The sequence below is a fragment of the Podarcis vaucheri genome, assembly GCF_965113315.1.
Source record: "Podarcis vaucheri genome assembly, chromosome: 1".
In the NCBI taxonomy this organism is placed as follows: Eukaryota; Metazoa; Chordata; class Lepidosauria; order Squamata; family Lacertidae; genus Podarcis; species Podarcis vaucheri.
The window spans coordinates 2,530,640-2,554,889 of NC_138759.1; the positions used below are offsets into that span (position 1 = coordinate 2,530,640).

Below are 24,250 nucleotides of genomic sequence, written 5' to 3' on the forward strand. Positions count from 1 at the left end.
CACCTGGAGTACTGTGTCCAGTTCTGGGCACCACAGTTCAAGAAGGACACTGACAAACTGGAACGTGTCCAGAGGAGGGCAACCAAAATGGTCAAAGGCCTGGAAACGATGCCTTATGAGGAACGGCTAAGGGAGCTGGGCATGTTTAGCCTGGAGAAGAGGAGGTTAAGGGGTGATATGATAGCCATGTTCAAATATATAAAAGGATGTCACATAGAGGAGGGAGAAAGGTTGTTTTCTGCTGCTCCGGAGAAGCGGACACAGAGCAATGGATCCAAACTACAAGAAAGAAGATTCCACCTAAACATTAGGAAGAACTTCCTGACAGTAAGAGCTGTTCGACAGTGGAATTTGCTGCCAAGGAGTGTGGTGGAGTCTCCTACTTTGGAGGTCTTTAAGCAGAGGCTTGACAACCATATGTCAGGAGTGCTCTGATGGTGTTTCCTGCTTGGCAGGGGGTTGGACTCGATGGCCCTTGTGGTCTCTTCCAACTCTATGATTCTATGAAATAAAATAAAACCTACATATAGAAACAGTGTTTTGTGTTGTGTAGGCTCCTACGATGTAAGTCATGGGCCCCGCCTGCTCGCCTGCTCCCTAAAACATCACTGGTTTGCTCATTTCTATATATAGGGTGCCTACATTCTGCATGGACTGGTTGTAACAATTACTTTGATAAAATACATATTTTATGTGCAAATGGCTTGAGATACCCATTAGGTCCATAAATAAACATATAGCATATATTGAATAATAATAATAATAATAATAATAATAATAATAATAAAATTTTATTTATACCCCACCCTCCCCAGCCAAAACCAGGCTCAGGGCGGCTAACCCCCCTCTATAAAAACAATTGATTGGAATACAACTTAATAAACAATATTAAAATACAACATTATAACATTACAACATTAAAATGCAGCCTCATTTCAGTGGAAACTAAAATCAAAAACTTTTTTGGGGATGAAAACGTCAAATCTTCACCAAGGCCAACTATCCAGACTGGTCCTACGTGGGCCAGAAAAAAGCCAGGGAAGTCCCCAAATAGGAGTTCCAACACAGAAGGAGAAAGGAAAGAGGGGAAGGGGATCAAGTTGATTCTAAGCCAAAGGCCAGGTGGAACAACCCTGTCTTACAGGCCCTGCAGAAAAATCAGATCCTGCAGGGCCCTGGTCTCATGAGACAGAGTGTTCCACCAGGCCGGGGCCAGTGTTGAAAAGGCCCTGCCTCTGGTTGAGGCTAATCTGACTTCCTTAAGGCCCAGGACCTCTAGGGTGTTGCTGTTTAAGGTCCTCCATGGGGCATACCGGGATAGGCGGTCCCGTAGGTACAAGGGTCCTAGTCTGTGCATATATTCAACACAAAAAACAGTGACCATTTGTTGTTGACAAAGGCAGCTGGACATAGAAAGGGCCCCATTACCTTCAGTAGCTTAGGGCCACATCCAACCTAAATCCAGCCCTGCCCACATGGGCTCCCTTCCCAGGTGGACGAGCCCCATCTGCCCCTCACTTCCCTCTATAGCACATGCAGAATCCGTCTTCTTCACCATTGCACCCCCTCTTGGTCTCATCCACCCCACTCCCTGTTTTCACACACACAGGGGAAGTCCTTAACCCAGGCATCCCCAAACTCATCCCTCCAGATGTTTTTGGAATACAACTCCCATCATCCTTCGCTAACAGGACCAGTGATCAGGGATGATGGGAGTTGTAGTCCCAAAACATCTGGAGGGCTGCATTTGGGATGCCTGCCCTAACGTATCAAGGGTTAGAGACCCATCGGCTACCTTTCCTGGTTTAGCCAGCCCGTTGAAGCCGTTCCCTAGGTGTGGCCGCTGTCACCTGCTGACAGCTTCTAGGAGCCACAGGGTGGGAACCAAGCTACCCCAGAAGAAGCACAACATATCCCCTAACACTCCACACACCCCAGAAGCAGGTGACCTGGCACAAAAGGCCAAACTGACTGCTGAGCTACAAAAGAACAAATGAGTGCAGTGTTCCTTTACATGTAACCACAAGCTGCCTGGAACAAGGAAGCAACTGCTGTGCAAACTCACATCAACAGCTTTCATTCAAAAAATGTTGGAAATCTGCTTGTACCTTCCATTTTATTTTAAGGAGTGAACCTTGCACCTTGGGGGACAAGCTGTGCATAAATATTTCTTTCATTCTGCATGTTCCCAGAGGATTCACTGACTCTCCTGGGGTTACAGACCCCGCTCTCAGGTGCCTAAACAAAAGGTACTGACCTAGCTGCTGTGATCCACATGACGATCACCTCCAGGCTGGATTATTGTAACTCGCTCTACGTGGAGCTGCCCTTGAGACTGACCCCGAAACTCCAGTGGGTGCAGAATGCTGCGGCGAAACTCCTTACGGGGTCCTCGCCGCGGGATCACATTCACCCGGTGCTATACCAGCTGCACTGGCTCCTGGTGGAGTACAGGGTCAGGTTTAAGGTGCTGGTTTTAACCTTTAAAGTTCTATACGGCCTAGGACCCTCGTACCTACGGGACCGCCTCTCCTGGTATGTCCCACGGAGGAACCTATGGTCTGCAAACAAAAACATCCTGAAGGTCCCAGGCCACAGGGAGGTTAGGCTGGCCTCAACCAGGGGTCATGCTTGTTTTATGTTTTCCAATTTATCTGAAGGAAAGGACCTCTGCATGGATCTTGTTTGGTTGTCGAACGCTGCAGTCCTGCGCTCAGAAATAACTCTCTGCGTGGTCGGTTCCCAGGCAAGTGGTATAACACGACGGCTGTTTTAGACATACTTCAGAGTAGACATGCTTACGATTGTCTGTACACAACCCTCCTCTACAAAACAAGGCACTCCCTGAATGCTTTTTAGCCATTATCTGTGCTGCAATATCAAACACTTTGGCAAATTACTTAATTTTCTACTTTGCATCATTCTGATGCAGGAAGCCAGGAAGAATGTGAATAATTTCATCCATTAAGTGGGACATTAGTTGCCATGGAAGCAATGCCCCCATATAAATATATATTGTAGTCTCTCTGTCCACTGCGGGGGCTGCAGAAGGGCCTTAACAACCTAGGAGAGTTGCAGGATCAGGCCAGGTGCCTACCCAGTCCAGCAACCTGCTCTTGCAGCGGCCAGTCATATATTCTCAGTGCTCACAACAGCTCTGTAAGGTAGGACAGTGTAGTTGCAGTTGGTAGAGTATGGGACTCTTAATCTCAGGGTTGTCGATTCAAGACCCACTTTGGGCAAAATATTCCTGCATTTCAGGGGTTTGGACTAGATGACCCTCATGGTCCCTTCCAACTCTACGATTCTCTGATTCTATAGAGGGAGGCATGTCTGAGGCCACCCTGGGAGTTCATGGGAGAGGCAAGATTCAAGCCAACCAAAATGATGGGGGAATGGAGAAACACTCCCATCAAGAAAGGCTGCAGAGAATGCAGGGCAAGGAGAAAGCAGATAGAGAAAGTCTCCCCTTCTCATCATGCAATATCCAATGGGCCCCTGGCCTGATCCTTCTTATATTCTTAAGCCATGGACTTCCTGATTCCAAGTTCACCCCCCTTGGCAGGACACTACCATGGCTTGCTTTCTTCATCAGGGACTTCAAGCAATTCATTGTCGGAAGAGACGGCTTTTCCCACCCCTTTTCTTTGCTGAGAGTTGCAATGAGAGAGAGAGAGAGAACAGGAGAGAGAGAGAGAGAGAGAACACAGGAGAGAGGATGGGAGACAGGCGGACATGATCAGCGTGTGAGCAGGAGGGAGAGACAAATCCATAAACTGGTAAAATGAAGTGAAATCAATTTTCCTTCCAGGGCCTGAGATGAGAAAATAGAGATTTGAGGGGAGAAAACACACTGATCTGTGCAACATGCTGGAACCACGATAGGCTGGTTTTGCCAGAGTAGCATCAGAGTTTATGCCTGCTGAAGGAAGCCATTTTCCAGACACTACAAAAAGCTGGCAGCCACACCAAGCCATTCAGAGCACCTGAAGCTCTCAGGTAGCAATGGTTAGGAGTCCTCCAGGAGTCTGATACAGTTCCGTGCCATCCCCAAGTGGTGAGAAATTATAACCAGAGCATGTACCACTCTGGTGAAACAGTGCGCAGGCAGGTAGGGTCTCAGCCTACCTGTAGACAGCTGCCCTGAACCCACAAATAACCTGCACTTCCATGGACAGCCGTGAGTCCAAAATGACTGCACACCTGCAAGTTCACTGCATGTACGGTGTTAAAGGAAAACATTATGAAAATGATGTATAGATGGTACTTAACCCCTGTAAAACTAGCAAAGATAATGGTGATCATCTATGCTGGAAATGTAAAGAAAAAGAGGGTACCTTTTATCATATGTGGTGGACCTGCCCTAAGTTGAAAGACTTCTGGGAGAAGATTTACAATGAATTGGGGGGGGGAATGTTGAAATATACATTTATTAAGAAACCAGAGGACTTTCTTCTTGGAATAACAGGTTTGGAATTGCCCCAAAAATGTGTTAGATTGTTTTTGTATGCCACAACTGCAGCTAGAATTTTATTAGCCAAGAACTGGAAAACACAAGAAGTACCAACAGTAGAGGAATGACAGATGAAGATTTTGGACTTTTCGGAGCTGGCTGTCCTGACTGGAAGAGTCCGCAGCCAGAAGGAGGAGGAGTACCAGGAGGAATGGATGAAATTTAAAGACTATTAATTTAAAGACTAATAATAGATAGGTTTAGGATTTGAATATGTGACGTTATAGAATGATATGTTGAAAGTAAAGATGAAAAGAAATAAAGATGTTAACTGATTAAGTAAATTTTATGAGAAATTTGTTTTGGAAAACTGTTACAATGATATATATTGAAATTCAGTCAGGGGAATTTGAGGAGGTCACTTAATAATGTCACCAAGATTGGATTAAGTACAGTTAAGATGTATGTGTTGGGATACTGCCAGGGAGATAAAGTCCATTATGGCCCCCAAGCTGTGCTGCCAGACGATCCATCGACCTCTGGTAGGCACGCAGTATCAGCAATTAGTGACACGAGTTTCCAGAAATTAGTAGCCACATTCCGGAGCTCATGCACACTCTATCAGCAGATAATTCACAGCAGAAGTTGCACGCAGGAGAGCATTATTTACAAGTTTTATTCAGCGTTGATCAGAACAAAGAAAGACATGACTGCCTGCGTCAGTGTCTCCGACACAGAGAGAAAACGAAAGCAACAGAAAACATAAACATCCTGTGAACAGGAAATACGCAGGCTCTGTGACTCTCAAAGCCTGCTCCCTTTTAAGGTGGAACGGAAATATCCTAACAGTATGTTTGTTTGTTAGTTTAAAAATTTTGGAAAAATCAATTAAAAAATTTGAAAAAACACACACAAAATGACTGCAGACCTGGTCCTTTAGGGGCACAGTTACCTGATTCAGGACCAGGGAGTCCCGTCTCCCCACCTGCCCCCTGTCAATATCCATTAGTTGCCATGGAAGCAATGCCCCCATATAAATATATATTGCAGTCTCTCTGTCCACTGCGGGGGCTGCAGAAGGGCCTTAACAACCTAGGAGAGTTGCAGGATCAGGCCAGGTGCCTACCCAGTCCAGCAACCTGCCTTTGCAGTGGCCAGTCATATATTCTCAGTGCTCACAACATCCCTGTAAGGTCATTTAATTACCTAGGTTTGGTGCATTCCACATCCTGATACAAAGATGTCTCTAAGCAGCCTATGACGTCATACAAAAATATCACAGGTAAAAGCAAGAAAAACCTCCCTCCCCCAATTTAAGAGATGCAAATCCAGCTGTGGACCTCGCGCCTCACAAGAAGAGCTCACCTGCGGCCGAGGGTGCCCGGTGACCAAGCAGGTCAGCTCCAGCGTCTCCCCTTCCCGGATCGTGTACACTCTCTCCGAGTACCGCTCCTCCTCAATGTTGCAGGCCAGGCCTGAGTGGATGATCCTCACTGTGGGTGGGGCTGCAAGACAACCGGAAGGAGATCGCTGTTATCATTTTGAAAATAGGATACATGACAAAACCAAACCGTGAACTTTCTGCTTGTCGATGCACAGAAAAAAATAACGGAAGCATTAATGATAGATGAGACGCAGAAATAGCAATTGAGGGTGCCAAAGGAAGCAATTTGCACATCCCCCTTGTATGCGTGACCCCTTAGTACGCCACAACCCTAACTGAATGCCAAACATCCTTTGTGGCAATGCTCCCACCATAGCTGTCAACCTTCCCTTTTTATGCAGGAAATTCCCTTATTCCAGCGCCGTTTCCCGCTGCTTCCTGCTGCTATCCCAGATTGTTAGATATCCCGTAGACTGTCCCTGGGACAGGTGAGGCTGCTGATCCCTTATTTTCAAGGCTGCTGATCCCTTATTTTCAAATCTGAAAGTTGACAGCTATGGCTCCCACTGTTTCATTTGAGATTGTACTCTCCTTGGAGGCAGGGACTGTTCTCTTTTTTAACCAATGAATTCATGTACAGTCATTCATTCGTTCATTTGTCAGACACCTGCTATAACCCCACTGAAGAGGACGCGAGTGGCGCTGTGGTCTAAACCACTAAGCCTCTTGGGCTTGCCAATCAGAAGGTTGGCAGTTCGAATCCCCACAATGGGGTGAGCTCCCATTGCTCTGTCCCTGCTCCTGCCAACCTAGCAGTTCAAAAGCACACCAGTGCAAGAAGATAAATAGGTACCGCTCCGGCGGGAAGGCAAACGGTATTTCCATGCGCTCTGGTTTCTGTCATGGTGTCCCGTTGCACCAGAAGCGGTTTAGTCTGCTGGCCACATGACCCGGAAAGCTTTCTGTGAACAAACGCCAGCTCCGTCAGCCTGAAAGCGAGATGAACGCTGCAATCCCATAGTCGCCTTTGACTGGACTTAACTGTCCAGGGATCCTTTACCTTTACCTTTTACCTATAACCCCACTGAACTGTAGGGCATTGGACCAGGTAACCATTAGGGTCCCTTCCAACTTTCCATCTTATGATTCTGTGACTACTACATTAATTCTGTATAGTAATACAGTGGTACCTCGGGTTACAGACGCTTCAGGTTACAGACACTTCAGGTTACAGACTCCGCTAACCCAGAAATAGTACCTCGGGTTAAGAACTTTGCTTCAGGATGAGAACAGAAATCGTGCAGCAGTGGCGAGGCAGCAGTGGGAGGCCCCATTAGCTAAAGTGGTGCTTCAGGTTAAGAATGGACCTCTGGAACGAATTAAGTACTTAACCCGACTTATCACTGTAGTGAACTATTTCTCCATGTGCTAGCTCTAGCCAAAAGAGCATTACCCTCACAAAAGAGGGGGGGGTATCAGCAGAACTTTAAAAGTGCCAAAATATCTGTGGGGAGGACCCCTAAGTGGAGGAAGAAAACCAGCCTGGAAAACTGGCGGAAAGAAAACCCATTGGAGACATGATCCCAGAAAAGGTTCCTTGTCATCCTGAACAAGGCATTGCAACATCTTGTTACAGGTTCCCCTTGTAATAGCTCATAGAATGGTAGAGTTGTTAGGGACCATGAAGGCCATCTAGTCCAGCCCCCTGCAATGCAGGAATATTTTGTCTGAGGCGGGTCTCGAACCCACAACCCTGAGATTAAAAAATATCATGTTCTGCCAACTGAGCTATGCCAGCTGAAATGTCACCACAGTAATCGCTTGGTACTATGAGATGGAAAATGGACAGAGTGGACATGAATTGACATCAGGATTCGATCTCAGGTCCACCAGCACTAGGAACCAGATAATTACCAGCTTAGCTTAAGCTAATGGAACCATCAGCGGTTCCCCAACAGTTGAAGGCATGCTTAACAACACTCTTCCGACCCAGAACTTCATAAAGATTCACATGGCTACATCGAAGTCCTATTGAAAGGAGATCCCTGTCCCCCATTTTTCATTTCACTGGCATGTACAGAATTTTCCCCTCCGCTGAATCTGCAGGTGGGGAAAACTCCATCTCTGCATCCCACGGCAATGGTGGGAAATTAGCAGACAAGGCTCCATCCATCATCCTTTTATTAATCTCCAAGAACCCTCCAAAGGAAACTTTGCATTTTTAATTTTTTTTAAAAAAAAACTCTGGTTATTTTGGGTTTAATTTTCAAAAAATAGCTTTTCATTATTGTTCCTTCATTATTGTATGTACTGCTTGAAGTGCATTATCTCGCTCGTTACGCAAGCGAAGCACTTTAATGAGGACAATAAAACTAAGCAGTTGGCACAATGGGACACCCTCCCCACCCTCCCTCTCTTTTGCACAACTCATCTCCAACAGCCCCTTCTTCTCCACGGGAGGCGCCGCCTGCTGGCTTACTGGAGACACTCAGGCCTCCGACTCAATCATCGTAAAATAAAATAAAGAGGCCTCCCTATGCCTCTCCTTTTCTAGGTAGCTCAATTTCCAATCCTTGAGTGGGAATTGACAGTCAAACATTAACTAACACTCTGCAGAATTTAAACTTAATTGCAAGCGGCGGTTCAGCCCAGATGAGTGTCCTGTGTCCTGTAGAAGTGATGTCTATGGAGGTGGGAATTCCATTGGCCCATTAAAATAACAGAACAGAATCAAACACACTGAAAGAGAGAGAGTGAGAGAGAGAGCGCCATCCCCTGATTTTTTAAAAACGAGCTCCTTTATTTCGTGGCATGGAGAAAGCAGACAGAGGAAAGTTTTCCCTCCCCCTCTCCTAATATTTGAATTTGTGGATATCCGATGAAGCTGAATGTTGGAAGATTCAGCGCAGATAAAAGAAAGTCCTTCTTCGCATGGTGCAGAGTTAAACTACGGAACTCACTTCGACAGGAGACAGGGATGGTCACCAACTTAATGTCTTTGAAAGAGGATTGGAAAGAGGATAACAGCAGCAAGAATATTATTGGACCAAAAATGGAAGCAAGAAGAATTTCCAACAGTGGAAGAATGGAGGATGAAATTAATGGACAGAACTATTCGTGATGACCAGACAATGTTTGTAGGTTTGCAAGAAGTTCTGTGAGGAGTATTAATGGAAATATTGTTAAAATGGAAAAGGAGAGAAGATAGGATAAGAGATATAAAGGCAATATTAAATTAGGAAAGTGTTGCAATATGGAGGATTATCAGAGGTGCTGATAGAAGTCCAGTAAGATTGTATTTGTGATAATTTTGTGTGGTACGTTTTATAATTTTGTATGTTAAAAATTAATAAAAAAAATATTTAAAAAGAAAGAAAGAAAGAGGATTGGACAAATTCACGGAGGAGGAGAGGCTACTCAATGGCTACTAGCCAGGATTAATGCTATGCTTTGCCTTCACAGCTTCACAGAAGCCGCAGGAGGCGAGAGAGCTCTGGAGCTTTTGGGGTTTCCCACAGACATCTGTTTTGTTGGGAAAACACCCGGGAAGGCCACCACCTTCCCAAGACACTGGGGGCGTCTCTTCGGTGGTCACCCTCTGGCTGGAAATCTTCCTCATTCCAGAGAGACCAGTGATAAGCGACCCCTCCCTCCTGAGAGGAGCACGCTCGTCTTATGGCATCTCATTACAGAAGAAAAAGACAATCATAGTTCTAAAACTACTTTATTTATAGTCTTATATACAAAGAATCCATCAGCATGTCTGTGCTCTCTGCGCACCAGTACAGAACAGCATCTCACACAGAAGTGAAAGTAGCTTCTCCAGCAGTACTGAGACTTCCTGTCTCACGCTCTCAGGCACTCACATGATATAAAGAACCACAGTGCTACTTGCTGAGCAGCACGATGAATAAAAATCCTAACATGTTTGGCCACTGTGAGAACGGGGTGCCGGACTAGAGTGGCTGGGAAACCCAGCCAGATGGGCGGGGTAGAAATAATAATAAATTATTATCAGTATTATTATGACTAGAAGGGCCATTGGCCTGATCCAGCAAGCTCTTCTTATGTTCTTCAAGGTAGACAGTTACTGCTCAGAGATGCACATTGCAAATAGGCCAGCGGTGCTGATTATGCCACCTGTTGCTAGACGGAGCCTGAGCTCCATCGCAGAGAAACAAGACCCTGGCAACAACATTTAGAATCTGTTGGTGTAGGCAGTGGCAAAGCTGCATGCTCCGCTATTGGGGGCCGAGAGCAGGCGGGGACGCGGCTGGCGCCCACGGGGGTGTGGTGCGCGCCCAGGGTGTGTGGTGCGCATCCCAGGGGGACGATACACCGCCCGCAAGGGCGTGGCGTGCCACCCACAGGGGCGTGGTGCGCGTTTTGGGGGTGTGGCGCACCACCTATTGGGTCTGGGGGGGCCGCTGCAATGGCACCCTGCCAGAATAGTGGTGCCAGGGGCTGTCCACTTCCTCTGCCAATGGGTGTAGGTGAGGAGATTTCACCCCTCCCATACCCAAGAATCTCCTGACCATCTCCTGATGATCTCTGCTGACTCTCCACAGAGGAGGAGGCGTGTCCTGCCTATCTACTTATTCTGCCCAGCAACATCTCTGTGTGTGTGAGAGAGAGTCAGTCAGTCAGTGTATCGGAGAGAGTGAGAGTGTTAGAGATCCTAGAGATAATATTGCTGCTAAGAGCAGCTGCAGACTCTCAGTGTAGCATTGATTTATGCTCAGAATATTCAGCTCTGTATATAGTTTTGTATCATAGTTGTAGTTATAGAATAAAAGGAAGATATTCTACAGAGCTGCTCTCCGAGTGGTTTATACTCTGCAAGACTCTGCAAAACTCTGCTGCGCAACGACTGTATTACTGAGACAGTGAATCCGGTGCTCTCAGCTCTAAGCTGTGAGTCCACAGCACTGTGACCTGTTCCTGCGAGAAGGAGGTCTCTGGCGGTGCTACCCAGCTCGCCCAGCCCAGTCGGGGTTGAGGTACATGAGTCCAGTTGGTGCACTGGCTCTAGGGCGATGCTGACATCAGGGTCTGCACAGAAGTTCAGTTCAATGCATGGAACTCAAGAGTAGAGTTTGTGGCTACATCCTGGCTCCGCAGTCAGTGTCCACTTGCTATTGTTCCCAGATTTATACCAAGAAAAAAGCACACCAAGAACTCAGGCCAGTGTAAGTTTCAATAGTGGGAGTGGTCCCTGCTCACAAATCAATAGTCAATAGTAACAAAAACTAATCCATTTGAGTTTGTAATCTCTATTTGAGTTTGTAATCCTTGTCAGAATACATACTTTTGAATGGATTAGTTTTTGTTACTATTGACTATTGATTTGTGAGCAGGGACGACTCCCACTATTGAAACTTACATTGACCTGAGTTCTTGGTGTGCTTTTTTCTTGGTATATTATTCCCAGATTGGCATAATGAACAGGTGAAGGGCTTAAGCACAGGATCAAATAGATTTTGAGGAGGGATTTGAAGGCAGAGAGAGAGAGAGAAAGAAAACGAACGAACAAATGAACGAACGAACACACGCACCATTTCTACCAACTGGCTAAGAATGCATGAGCAAGATGCCCAACTTTTAAATTAGCAAGACTGCTTCAAAAACAGGCTTCTTCTGGGCTTTCTTTTGCCATAGGGTTGTCACCAGAAATTGTTCCCTGCTCCTCCCATGGACGCATGCAGGGTGCAATCCCACCCTCACTGCGTTCCTGGCCCTTGGGGATGGGCAGCTACAACAACCCCAGACCTGTCCTGTCTACCCTCTGCAAAGGGTTGTACCCCAGCAGACCTCTGGGCAACATCCTTCTAAATGACATTGCCCAGGCCATCCTCATGTCAGCAGGCATTCTTGGGAACAACTTTTATGAAGGCTTCGGACTGCAAAGCCCATCCATGCATTTGTGACCGAAAGGGAACTGTCCAGTCACTCAAGCATCCTTGGCCTTCGTTTAACACAAGCTTTTTCTCCAACTAAAGCAGGGGTGGGCAACCTAAGGCCCGTGGGCTGGATGCGGCCCAATCGCTTTCTCAATCCGGCCCACAGAGGGTCCAGGAATCAGCATGTTTTTACTGAGTAGAATGTGTCCTTTTATTTAAAATGCACCTCTGGGTTATTTGTGGGGCATAGGAATTCATTCATCCCCCCCAAAAAAATATAGTCCGGCCCCCCACAAGGTCTGAGTGACGGTGGACTGGTCCACGGCTGAAAAAGGTTGCTGACCCCTGAACTAAAGAAACCAACTTGCGATCAGAAAGTCCTGAAAGTCCATTTACAGATAGGTAGCCGTGTTGGTCTGCCATAGTCAAAATAAAAAAAATTCCTTCCAGTAGCACCTTAAAGACCAACTAAGTTAGTTCTTGGTATGAGCTTTCGTGTGCATGCACACTTCTTCAGATACACTGAAACAGAAGTTGCCAGATCCTTCTATATAGTGAGAAGGTGGGGAGGGTGGTGTAGTAGTTAAGAGCGGTAGTCACGTAATCTGGGAAACCGGGTTCGCGTCTCCGCTCCTCCACCTGCAGCTGCTGGGTGACCTTGGGCCAGTCACACTTCTCTGAAGTCTCTCAGCCCCACTCACCTCACAGAGTGTTTGTTGTGGGGGAGGAAGGGAAAGGAGAATGTTAGCCGCTTTGAGACTCCTGAAGGGGAGTGAAAGGTGGGATATCAAATCCAAACTCTTCTTCTTCTACTACTCAGAAGGGTGGTGGGAATGGGAGATTGGCAGATAGCTGAGATGAGCCTGTTGTATCTGAAGAAGTGTGCATGCACACGAAAGCTCATACCAAGAACTAACTTAGTTGGTCTTTAAGGTGCTACTGGAAGGAATTTTTTTATTCTGAAAGTCCATGTCATAGATTGATCTTCCCTTGAAATTTGCTGCTCCACCCCGAAAGATGAACTTCAACATGGAATTCCTCCAGATGGTTGGGCTTCCCATAGGTAAAGGTAAAGGTACCCCTGCCCGAACGGGCCAGTCTTGACAGACTGTGGGGTTTGTGCGCCCATCTCACATTTATTGGCCGGGGGCCAGCGCTGTCCGGGGACACTTCCGGGTCACGTGGCCAGCGTGACATCGCTGCTCTGGCGAGCCAGAGCCGCACACGGAACGCCGTTTACCTTCCCGCTGGTAAGCGGTACCTATTTATCTACTTGCCCCCGGGGGTGCTTTCGAACTGCTAGGTGGGCAGGCGCTGGGACCGAACAGCGGGAGCGCACCCCGCCGCGGGGATTCGAACCGCCGACCTTTCGATCGGCAAGCCCTAGGCGTTGAGGCTTTAGCCCACAGCGCCACCCGCGTCCCGGGCTTCCCATACCCAGTTACAAATACCATTCCTCCATTAATATACCCAGTGCCAGATTTACATATAAGCTAAACAAGCTATAGCTTAGGGCCCTACTCACTTGCTCCCCCCCCCCCAATCACTATTAATATACTTCTTCTTAATTTCAGTTCAACAATTCCTTTGATAAAATACATATTTTGTTATGTGCAAATGGCTTGAGATACCTATTAGGCCCATCAATTGCCATATAGCATATATTCAACACACACAAAAAACAACAATTTGTTGTTGACAAAGGACTGCTGGACATAGAAAGGGCCCCATGACCTTCAGTAGCTTAGGGCCTCATCAAACCTAAATCCAGCCCTGAATATATCTAACAGAAATTGCAAGGACCATTTGTGAGGTATTCTGTAGCTATGAACCCTTTTGGACCCCTTCTAATTCTATGATTCTACCATGAAGATGTCACAGAAGCAATGATTCTGGTTTCCATCCCCTTTTACTCCTTGCAATTTCAGTGGAGATAAATTCTTCCTGACATTTCACCTAAATCCCACTTCCTGCCATTTAAGATGATGCAGAACAATCGCGAGAGACAAATGGTTGAGTCAGAAGACAGTAAAGATCAAACTCATACGCCGTGATCAAGAGTATCGCGTTTTGTTGCTGCTGCCGCTTGCTACTACTATTTCGACTCCTTGCTTTTTTATGGTTCAGGAGCTCTCGCATATTTACCAAATGTCACTTCCTTCCCACCCCTGGAAATAATCGCCACCGAGGCTCCTCCCGAGAGAAGGTCAGCCAGGATTAAATGCCAGGCGAGACACGGCGGTAATATACTATGTGGCATTTATGTTGGGGAGAGACTTTCTTTCTTCCCCCGTAGAAGAATTCATCTTTTTATTATACCCAATAAAAACTGTACAAAAGAAACCATTAGGATCCTATCCTCAGGAGTAAATAAACCGAATGCAAGAAGGCAGAGGCAACGGGGAACTGACATGGTACAGCCAAAGTTCTGACTGATTAGTCTAAATTAATTAGTCTAAAGACTCTCTTTCCAGATCTTGAAAGCAGCAAATACATCTGAATGCTGGGAATCAGCTGAACTCATATCCTGCTTCCAGGTTTCCTTTCAGGGCATCTGGTTGGCCACTGTGAGAACAGGATGCAAGGCTGTTCTTTATTTCATTTTTAAAAACTGCATTTTTACCCCACCCTTTTCTCCAGGAAGCTCAAGGGGGCTTCCGTGTTTCTCCCCCTCCTCATTTCAACCCCAAAACAACACCGTGGGGTGGATTGGGCAGAGAGGAAGCGACTGGCCCCAAATCACCTGCTGAGATTCATGGCTGAGTGGGGATTTGAACCCTGGTCCAATACTCTAGGACTTGCTGATCAGAAGGTCGGCGGTTCGAATCCCTGCGACAGGGTGAGCTCCCATTGCTCGGTCCCTGCACCTGCCAACCTAGCAGTTTGAAAGCACGTCAAAGTGCAAGTAGATAAACAGGTACCATTCCGGCAGGAAGGTAAACGGCATTTCCGTGTGCTGCTCTGGTTCACCAGAAGCGGCTTAGTCATGCTGGCCACATGACCCGGAAGCTGTATGCCGGCTCCCTTGGCCAATAAAGCGAGATGAGCGCCACAACCCCAGAGTCGGTCACGACTGGACCTAATGGTCAGGGGTCCCTTTACCTTTACCTTTACCAGTACTCTAACCACTACACCACACTGTCTAGATGGGTCCTTGGGCCTGATTAAAGAGGCTATTCTTACAAGCATGTTCTGTTATTATATATATCAAGTCCTGAGAATGGAAAGCTGGACTAGATGGGCCTGATTCAGCCCTGCAGGAGTCTTCTGTTCTTCTTGGGTTGAGCTCCTTCCACAACTCCCCTAGTCTCCAGGGTCTGGAAGCCAAGGTCAGTGATTTAAGGGAGTTGGGTAGATGTAGCCTGGAGATGAGGAGACCAAGAGGTGATACAACAGCCACCTTCAAACGTTAATCAACTAACAAGATAACAAAATATTCTCATAAGCCTAGAACGTATCTGCTGCTATCTACAGGAATGTCACATGGAAGATGGATCAAGTCTGCTTTTTGCTTCTCCAGAGCAGAGGACACAAACCGGTGGACTCCCATGAAAGAAGAGGCCAACTCAACATTGGGGAGAACTTTCTGATGGTGAGAGCTGTTTGACATGGAAATGGATTCTGTCAGAAGTTGGTGGATTCACATATAGGACATAATATAGATCTTAATCTTTGGGAAGAACTTTGGAAGAGTGATCTGAAGTTCACAGCATGTTATTCCTTGAAGGAGAACTACCTGAAAATGATTTACAGGTGATATTTAACTCTGAGTAGACTTGCTAAGATATAAAAGATTGAATCAGAAAAGTGCTGGAGATGCAATGAAGCTGAGGGTATGTTCAGTCATATGTGGTGGATTTGTAAAAGGGTAAAAGAGGATTGGGAAATAATTTATAATGAATTGAAAAAAATGTTTAAAAATATTTTCCAGCAAAAACAAAACAAAACCCAGAGTCCTTTTTGTTGGGGAAAATTCAGACGGAAATTCTTAGGTGTCAAGAAAGGTTATTTGTGTATGTTGCCACTGCAGCCAGTGCTTTGTTAGCCCAAAAATGGAAAACGAGTGAAGTCCCAAATAAAGAAGAATAGCAACTTAAACTGATGGAATATGCGCAGCTTGTGGACTTAACATACAGAATAAGAGAACAAAAAGAACACACGTTTAAAGAACATTGGAAAATATTTATTGAATATATGGGGGGGGTTGCCTACACTTGAAAATGTTGGCAGCATTAAAATAAATTCAACAGTATAAATAAGTTTTGATGGAATACTGAATGGTTTAGCTTATATAAAATATGCAGGGATTTCTGTTATGCAAAATGAACCACGGAAAGAGAAGGAGGGAAGTCACTGATATTTTAAGGTTGTATAAATGAATATTCTAAATTGTGAAACAGAAAATTTAATAAAAATTATGGGGGGGGGAGAGAAGTTGGTGGATTTGAAGCTTTTAAGCAGATTTGGAGAGCTTATTTAGCTGTGATTCCTGGGTTTGATGACCTTTGGGTTCACTTCCAGCTCTAAAATTCTATGATTCTAGGATGGCCGCTTAGAAGGTGCGCAGCTATTCCCCGGAGCCACTGCAAATGAGCCTGGCAGCAAAATGTCCCCTCCCTGGGGAGGCAGACTGCAGAGGTCCCCTTCGCCTTGCACCCTCTGATTTCCACCCTGCACTTTTCACAAAAGCACCTTCAATTGGCTTAGAGAAATAAAACTCAGCCGAAGCCATTTGTTGAGGCGGCACAAGTGCAAATCAAGCCCGTGCATCTTCGGCAGCCTGTCTGGGGAGCCCTAGGAATGCCGTTGAACTAAGAGATGGAGACAGGCGACCAGATGCATTTCGTGGGAAGAGGACAAATGCGGAATGCGATCACCACGGCAGCAGCGTGCGAAGGAGCCAGAGCACAGCCTCAACATCTTATTTCACAGTGAGGAGAAGAGGCTGGCTGTTAATACAATGCATATCACGGCAAGGCTGGCTGCACAGACGCATGTTTCCCTTGTCCCAAAGTGCTTCCATACAGAAGAACATCAGAAAAACCTGGTTCACCTGCAATGCCCTAAAAGAAAATGTGATGAAAATGATGTATAGATGGCATATAACACCTGTAAAGTTAGTGAAAATGTATAAAGTCAGTAATAAATGTTGGAAATGTAAAGAAAAAGAGGGAACATTTTTTTAAAAAAGATATTTATTAAAGTTTCAACATATTACAAAAATAAGAGAAAAGAGAAAGAAAAAAAGAGAAAAAAGGGGGGGAAATGGACATACAAAATAAAAACGATTAAAAACAGATCAGTCTTTCCATATCTTATCTTTCATTTGCTTGTTTCCCTGACCTCCTCGCACCTCCCTTTTTTGTATTCCATTTCAATTAGTTAATTCAGCAAATCCTTTCCCTCTTTGATTTTATCTTAATCTTTTATCTTAATATATTATAATTTTAGATTATCACCTGTTAACCATCCATTTTTACATATTCCTTTATATCATTGCTGCTAAAAACCATTTAACTTCAATCCAACATCATTCTAACATTCATTAATTTTACAGTATTTCTGTAGATAGTCTTTAAATTTCTTCCAATCTTCTTCCACCGACTCTTCTCCCTGGTCTCAGATTCTGCCGGTCATTTCCGCCAACTCCATGCAGCCCATCACCTTCATCTGCCATTCTTCCAGAGTGGGTAAATCTTGTGTCGTCCAATACTTTGCAATAAGTATTCTTGCTGCTGTTGTAGCATACATAAAGAAAGTTCTATCCTTCTTTGACACCAGTTGGCCAACCATGCCCAGGAGAAAGGCCTCTGGTTTCTTCAGAAAGGTATATTTAAATACCTTTTTCATTTCATTATAAATCATCTCCCAGAAAGCCTTAATCCTTGGGCACGTCCACCAAAGGTGAAAGAATGTACCTTCAGTTTCTTTACATTTCCAACATTTATTATCGGGCAAATGATAGATTTTTGCGAGCTTGACTGGTGTCATGTACCACCTGTATATCATTTTCATAATATTCTCTCTTAAGGCATTACATGCCGTGAACTTCATACCTGTGGTCCATAACTGTTCCCAGTCAGCCATCATTATGTTATGTCCTGCATCTTGTGCCCATTTAATCGTAGCAGATTTCACCGTTTCATCCTGAGTATTCCATTTCAACAGCAAGTTATACATCTTTGACAAAATCTTAGTTTTGGTATCTAACAGTTCTGTTTCCAATTTTGATTTTTCCACCTGGAAGCCTATTTTCTTGTCCAAATTATATGCCTCCATTATCTGATAATAATGAAGCCAATCTCGCACTTTATTTTTTAGCTTTTCAAAACTCTGCAATTTCAATTTGTCTCCCTCTTGTTCCAAAATTTCCCAATATTTCGGCCATTTGGCCTCCATATTGAGCTTTTTCTGAGCCTTCGCTTCCATCGGTGACAACCACCTTGGGGTTTTATTTTCAAGTAGATCCTTATATCTTATCCAGACATTAAATAATGCTTTCCTGACAATATGATTTTTAAATGCTTTATGTGCTTTGACCTTATCACACCACAAATATGCATGCCATCCAAATACATTATTAAAACCTTCTAAATCCAAAATGTCTGTGTTTTCAAGAAGCAGCCATTCTTTCAGCCAGCAAAAAGCTGCTGATTCATAATAAAGTTTAAGGTCTGGCAGGGCAAATTCACCTCTTTCCTTTGCGTCCATTAGTATTATCAGGGGATGATTAGCTGCTTGTGCTTAAAATGGTGCCCCTTCAGAGTTTGTGCGGCCCCACAAACCTCTGTGTGTGACAGAGCTCCTCAGACATGTCTGCTCTAGTCACTATTAGAGTCCGACAGTGGCTGTTTGCGGAAACGCCTCCAACAAAGAAGTTCCTTAACGGAAACACGTCTCCTGGACTCACGACGTGACAGCTTCCGACGAAGCATGGGTCTCCCTGCAGTTGCTTCTGACACCTCCCCACTATTTTCGCTGGACGTGTCTCTCACCCCTTTCTCTCCCCTGCTTCCTGCCTGCGTTGCTGCGTCTCTCTCAGTATTACTGAGATCCTCCTCCAGAGACCCCGCGCTCCCCCTGCTGGTCCCTGCTTTGGCTGTTGAGTCTCTCCCCGTCTCTGGGAGCCCTATCACCTCCTTTCCCTCTGATGTCAGTTCCCTGACATCCACCTCCCCTCCAGGGCCCCCTTCCCCCCCGCCCCCTCCCTCTCCTCTGGGCGGTGAGGAGCTGAAACCCCGAAACGAATCCTCTTCATCTTCAGACGTCTCGAACATTTCCCTCCATCGGTCTTCGTTCCGACTCGCTGAATCCTCCTCCACCTCGGAATCAGAGAACCCCTCCAACTCCTCTTCTTCGTCGGTGGTGGCGAAGTATTCCCTCCGGAACCTCGCCACTGGCTGGGGTTTACGAGGGAATCTCTGATGAAAAGTTTCAATTAGAACCTCGTCATCTACATCCTCTGCCCTGACCCAGGTGTTTTCCGACTCCGGTTCCCCTTCCCACATTACCAAATACTCTACTTGCTCTCCCTTCCACCTGGAATCTAGAATCTCCGCTACATGGTAGCTGTGTTCTTTTTCCTCCATCGCTGGTCCCCTATTGACCCTCCCCTCTCTGTCCCCTATATACGGTGACAGCAACGATCTGTGGAACACTGGGTGCAACTTCATGTGGTTCGGTAACCGGAGTCTGAAAGCCACTGGGTTGACCTGTTGCGTGACTTCAAATGGGCCCAGTCTTTTGGGTCTTAACTTCTTACAACCTCCTTTAAATGGTAACCCTTGGGTGGACAGCCACACCTGGTCTCCCACCCTAATGCTTTCCCCTTCCCTTCTGGTTTTGTCTGCCTGCCTCTTATATTCCTCCTTCGCCCGGTTTAAATTAAGTTGGAGTTGGCGATGGATCGCTTCCATTTCTTCAACGAACTGTTCTGCTGCTGGAACGCTCCAGTTCTCCCCCTCCCCCCCTGGGAAGGCTCGGGGATGACACCCGTGATTGGCCAAAAAAGGGCTCATCCCCGTGGACACGTTCTCTGCATTGTTGTAAGCAAATTCTGCCAACGCCAGCTTCTCCACCCAATCATTCTCTCTGTCATTAACATAACACCTCAAATATTGCTGGAGGACACCATTAGCTCTTTCCGCCTGCCCGTTGGTTTCTGGATGACGGGCAGTAGAGAAATTAACCTCTACATGCAGTAAGCTCATGAGCTTCCTCCAGAACCTGGAAGTAAATTGTTTCCCTCGGTCCGAAACCACCCTCAAGGGGGCGCCATGCAACCTAAACACATTTTCCACAAACAATTTGGCGGTTTCTTCTGCTGTGACCGCATGTGAGCAGGCTATAAAGTGGGCCATCTTGGTTAACAGATCTACCACCACCATAATGGCTGTTTTCCCTTTGGACCTGGGCAGATCAGTCATGAAATCTATTGCCACTGCCTCCCACGGTCTTTCCGGCGTGGGTAGTGGTTCTAATAAACCTGCCGGCGCCCGCCTCTCCCCCTTGGCTCGTTGGCATCGGTCACACCCTCTCACATACTCCCGTACATCTTCCCTAACCTTGGGCCACCAGAATTCCCTGGTAACCAGCCACATGGTTTTGTGTTGCCCAAAATGCCCTGCTGTGGGGTTATCGTGCAGTTGCTTGAGTACCTTTTCCCTCAATTCCCCTTCAGGTATGTATAACGCTCCCTTGTAGTACAACGCCCCATTTCTCTCCTCAAAACCCCCGGGTTTGTCTCCCTCCCTCCTAAGACTCCTGAGTTTGTCCTGGGCGTATTCATCCTGCCCCGTTCCCTCTACCAGTTCCCTTTGCCCCACCAATGCCGCCCCACACACCCAGCGGTCCTCGGGAATGACATGGGTCTCTTCGGGTGCACCCTCTCCCTCCAAATATTCAGGTTTGCGTGAGAGAGCGTCCGCCCTAACGTTCTCCGGGCCTGGTACGTAACAAATCTCAAAGTTAAATTTGGAGAACTCCTGGGCCCATCTCAACTGCCGTTGGTTGAGCACTCGCGCAGTTCTCCAATACTCTAGATTCTTATGGTCCGTGCACACTTGCACCTTCTGTTGTGCACCAATTAGTAGGTGCCTCCATCTCCGGAAGGCCTCATAAATTGCAAGAAGTTCCCGGTCGTACACCGTGTAGTTCCTCTCAGACTTGTTCAGCTTTCGCGAAAAGAAGGCACACGGTCGCCACTCTGACCCCTCCTTCCCCGGCTGCAGAAGAAGCACCGCCCCTATGGCTCTGTCCGACGCGTCTGTTTCGACCCTCAGCTTTTTTTGTAAATCCACATGTAGAAGTTGTTCGTCAGAGGCGAAGGCCCTTTTCAGTTCCTCAAACGCTCGCTCCGCCTCCCCCGTCCAAACAAACTTCTTTTTGCTGCTGAGACAGTCCGTGATGGGCGCCGTCAGGTGGGCGAAGTTTCGGATGAACTTACGATAAAAGTTTCCAAACCCTAGGAACCTCTGCACATCCTTCTTGGTCTTGGGTGTTTTCCATTCCAGCACCGCTTGAACCTTGCCGGGGTCCATGGCCAACCCCTTATCTGACAAGCGGTACCCCAGGAATTCCACCTCCTTGGTATGAAACTGACACTTCTCCAGTTTCACCCACAGTCTGTTGGCTTGCAGCCTGCTCAACACTTCTCTGACGTCTCTCACATGTTGCTCCTCATTCTCCGAATACACCAACACGTCATCTAAGAAGGCCACGCAATTCTTGTAGAGCAAAGGCCCCAGTACGTGGTTCATGAAAGCTTGAAAACACGCGGAGCCTGTTTGTAATCCAAAAGGCATAACTAAGTATTCAAATGCCCCCAAAGGGGTGAACATGGTGGTCTTCCATTCATCCCCTTTCCTTATACGTATCAGGTTGTACGCCCCCCTTAGGTCCAGCTTTGTAAAAATCTTTCCCTTCCGCACCCTGGTCAAAATATCATCAATCCTGGGCATAGGAAAAGCCGCCGGCTCGGTCACTGCATTTAAGGCCCGAAAGTCACATACCAGCCTCGGCTTGTCCGTGTGTTTTTTGTCCACAAAAAACACTGGGCTACCCCCCGCTGCCTTGGACTCTCTGATGAAGCCTCTCTTCAGGTTCTTGTCAATGAACGCTCGCAACTCCTGCATTTCCCTGTCTGACATGGCGTACAACTTGCCTACAGGAAGCTGTGCTCCGGGGAGTAAATTGATCTGGCAATCAAAGGGTCTATGCGGAGGTAGTTGGTCAGCTTCCTTCTCGCTGAACACGTCGCTGAGATCAGCATACTGTGGTGGCACCTTCCCCTTCTCCATTACTTCAGTCCCTGCCAGGGTGGCTTGGGCCCCTGCTGACCCCTTTTCCCCCCTGCAGTGTTCTAAGCAATGTGCGGAACCGAAGGAAACCACTCTTTGATGCCAGCCCACCAGCGGATCATGTAGGGCTAGCCAGCTCATTCCCAAAATAATGGGAGCACCTCCCAAGGTGGCCACATTAAACGCTATCAGTTCTGTGTGCCTTGCCACCCTCATTATCATTGGGATGGTCTGCAAGCTGACTCCTCCTCCCAACAGTTCCCTGCCATCGATCGTGGTCACCTGCAGGGGGTTGCTTAAAGGGATAGTCTGTATCTGGTGTTCAGCAGCAAACTCCTTGCTCATAAAATTGCAGGAGCTGCCTGAGTCCAACAGTGCCTTTATTTTTAGGGGGTGTCCATTTTGCAGCTCTAGCGACACTTCAATCACTAGAGCAGGTCGAGGAGCTTCTGGCACTGGCACTTGGGGAAGGGGCACTTTCACTGCTCTTTGGCCTGGCTGCAGTGCCCTGATGGCAACCAGGCGTTGGCTTTTACCTGCTCCGTTTCTCCCTGCTCTTCCCCCTCAACAGCTCCCACCATTCCTTGCCATTCCTTCCTCTGGGGGCAGACTCTGGCAAAGTGGCCTGGCTGTTGGCAGAGATAGCATTTCCGGGCTCCCTTTCCCTCCTTCTTCGCCCCCTCACTGGGCTTTGAAACTGCGCGCGCGCGGGCTGTTCCGATTTCCATCGGCTCTGCCGGCGGGAAAGCTGGCTCAGGAATGTCTGGAATGCGTAACTCCTTCCAACGTTCCCCTCTCCCTTCCCGCCTCTCCAAGGCTCTTGCCTCCTGGCGCGCTCCAATGGTCAGCGCAGATTTGGTCAGCTGATCCATAGACACCGCCCTGGGGCTCCTGGCCAGCTCGTCTTTCACAGCTGAAGAAAGACCTTCTTCAAATAGCATCTGAATGGGTGCTGCCGATAAATCCCACCCCAATCTGTGAATCAGCATGGTAAATTCAGTCCAGTACTCACGGACAGATCTGCTTCCCTGCTTGCAAGCCATTAACTGTCTGCGCACCACCCCTTCCTCAATGTCGCTGGAAAACATGATATCCATTGCACGAAAGAATTTCATAGTGTCCTTTAGGATATCGTTGTGCGTTGCCATCAGGGGTCGAACCCAGTCTCGCGCGCCCTTCTCAAGATGCCCAATTACAAAAGCAACTCGAGATTCCTCATCAGGGAACTCATCAAACTGGACATTCAGGGCATATTGCATTTCAGTCCTAAAGGCATGGTAATCCTTGGGGTCCCCCCCAAACTTCTGCACCAATCCTGGTACCTTTCTGGGGAACTGAGTGGTTCTCCCCTTCTTGTCTGCATCTTGAGCCCTCCTCTCCTCGAGCCTCGCCGTCTGCAGCGCCAGTTGGACCTCCAATGCTCGGTATCTTTCTTCCAAGCTTGGATCAGCTCCTCCCCCTGCTACTCCGGCTCCGGCTGGGTCGCTCATGATGCTTTCTCCTGCACAGGCAGCGTACAGAGACTGTCGGACTGCTATCAGGGGATGATTAGCTGCTTGTGCTTAAAATGGTGCCCCTTCAGAGTTTGTGCGGCCCCACAAACCTCTGTGTGTGACAGAGCTCCTCAGACATGTCTGCTCTAGTCACTATTAGAGTCCGACAGTGGCTGTTTGCGGAAACGCCTCCAACAAAGAAGTTCCTTAACGGAAACACGTCTCCTGGACTCACGACGTGACAGCTTCCGACGAAGCATGGGTCTCCCTGCAGTTGCTTCTGACACCTCCCCACTATTTTCGCTGGACGTGTCTCTCACCCCTTTCTCTCCCCTGCTTCCTGCCTGCGTTGCTGCGTCTCTCTCAGTATTACTGAGATCCTCCTCCAGAGACCCCGCGCTCCCCCTGCTGGTCCCTGCTTTGGCTGTTGAGTCTCTCCCCGTCTCTGGGAGCCCTATCACCTCCTTTCCCTCTGATGTCAGTTCCCTGACAAGTATTTTAAATTTTATTCTAGGCTTCTTGCCCTGCCAGACAAATCTAGAAATATCTCTCTGCCACTTCTTGAAACAATCCATTTTATCCAAAATTTGCAATGTTTGAAACAAAAACAACATTCTGGGCAATACATTCATTTTTATCGCAGCAATGCGGCCTAGCAGTGAAAGCTTCAAATTTGACCAAATTTCTAAATCTTTTTTCACTTCCGTCCAGCATTTTTCATA

The 24,250-nt window shown here is 47.0% G+C and overlaps 1 protein-coding gene across 2 annotated transcripts in view; it reads right to left on the reverse strand.

The window, feature by feature from the left end:
• Nucleotides 1–24,250, reverse strand: part of MDGA2 (MAM domain containing glycosylphosphatidylinositol anchor 2) — a 413,027-nt gene that overhangs the window by 231,268 nt on the left and 157,509 nt on the right. For both annotated transcript variants that reach the window (XM_082229872.1, XM_082229871.1), the window contains exon 2: nt 5,819–5,958. In XM_082229872.1, coding sequence (XP_082085998.1) covers nt 5,819–5,958 — 140 coding nt within the window. The remainder of the gene's footprint in view (nt 1–5,818; nt 5,959–24,250) is intronic.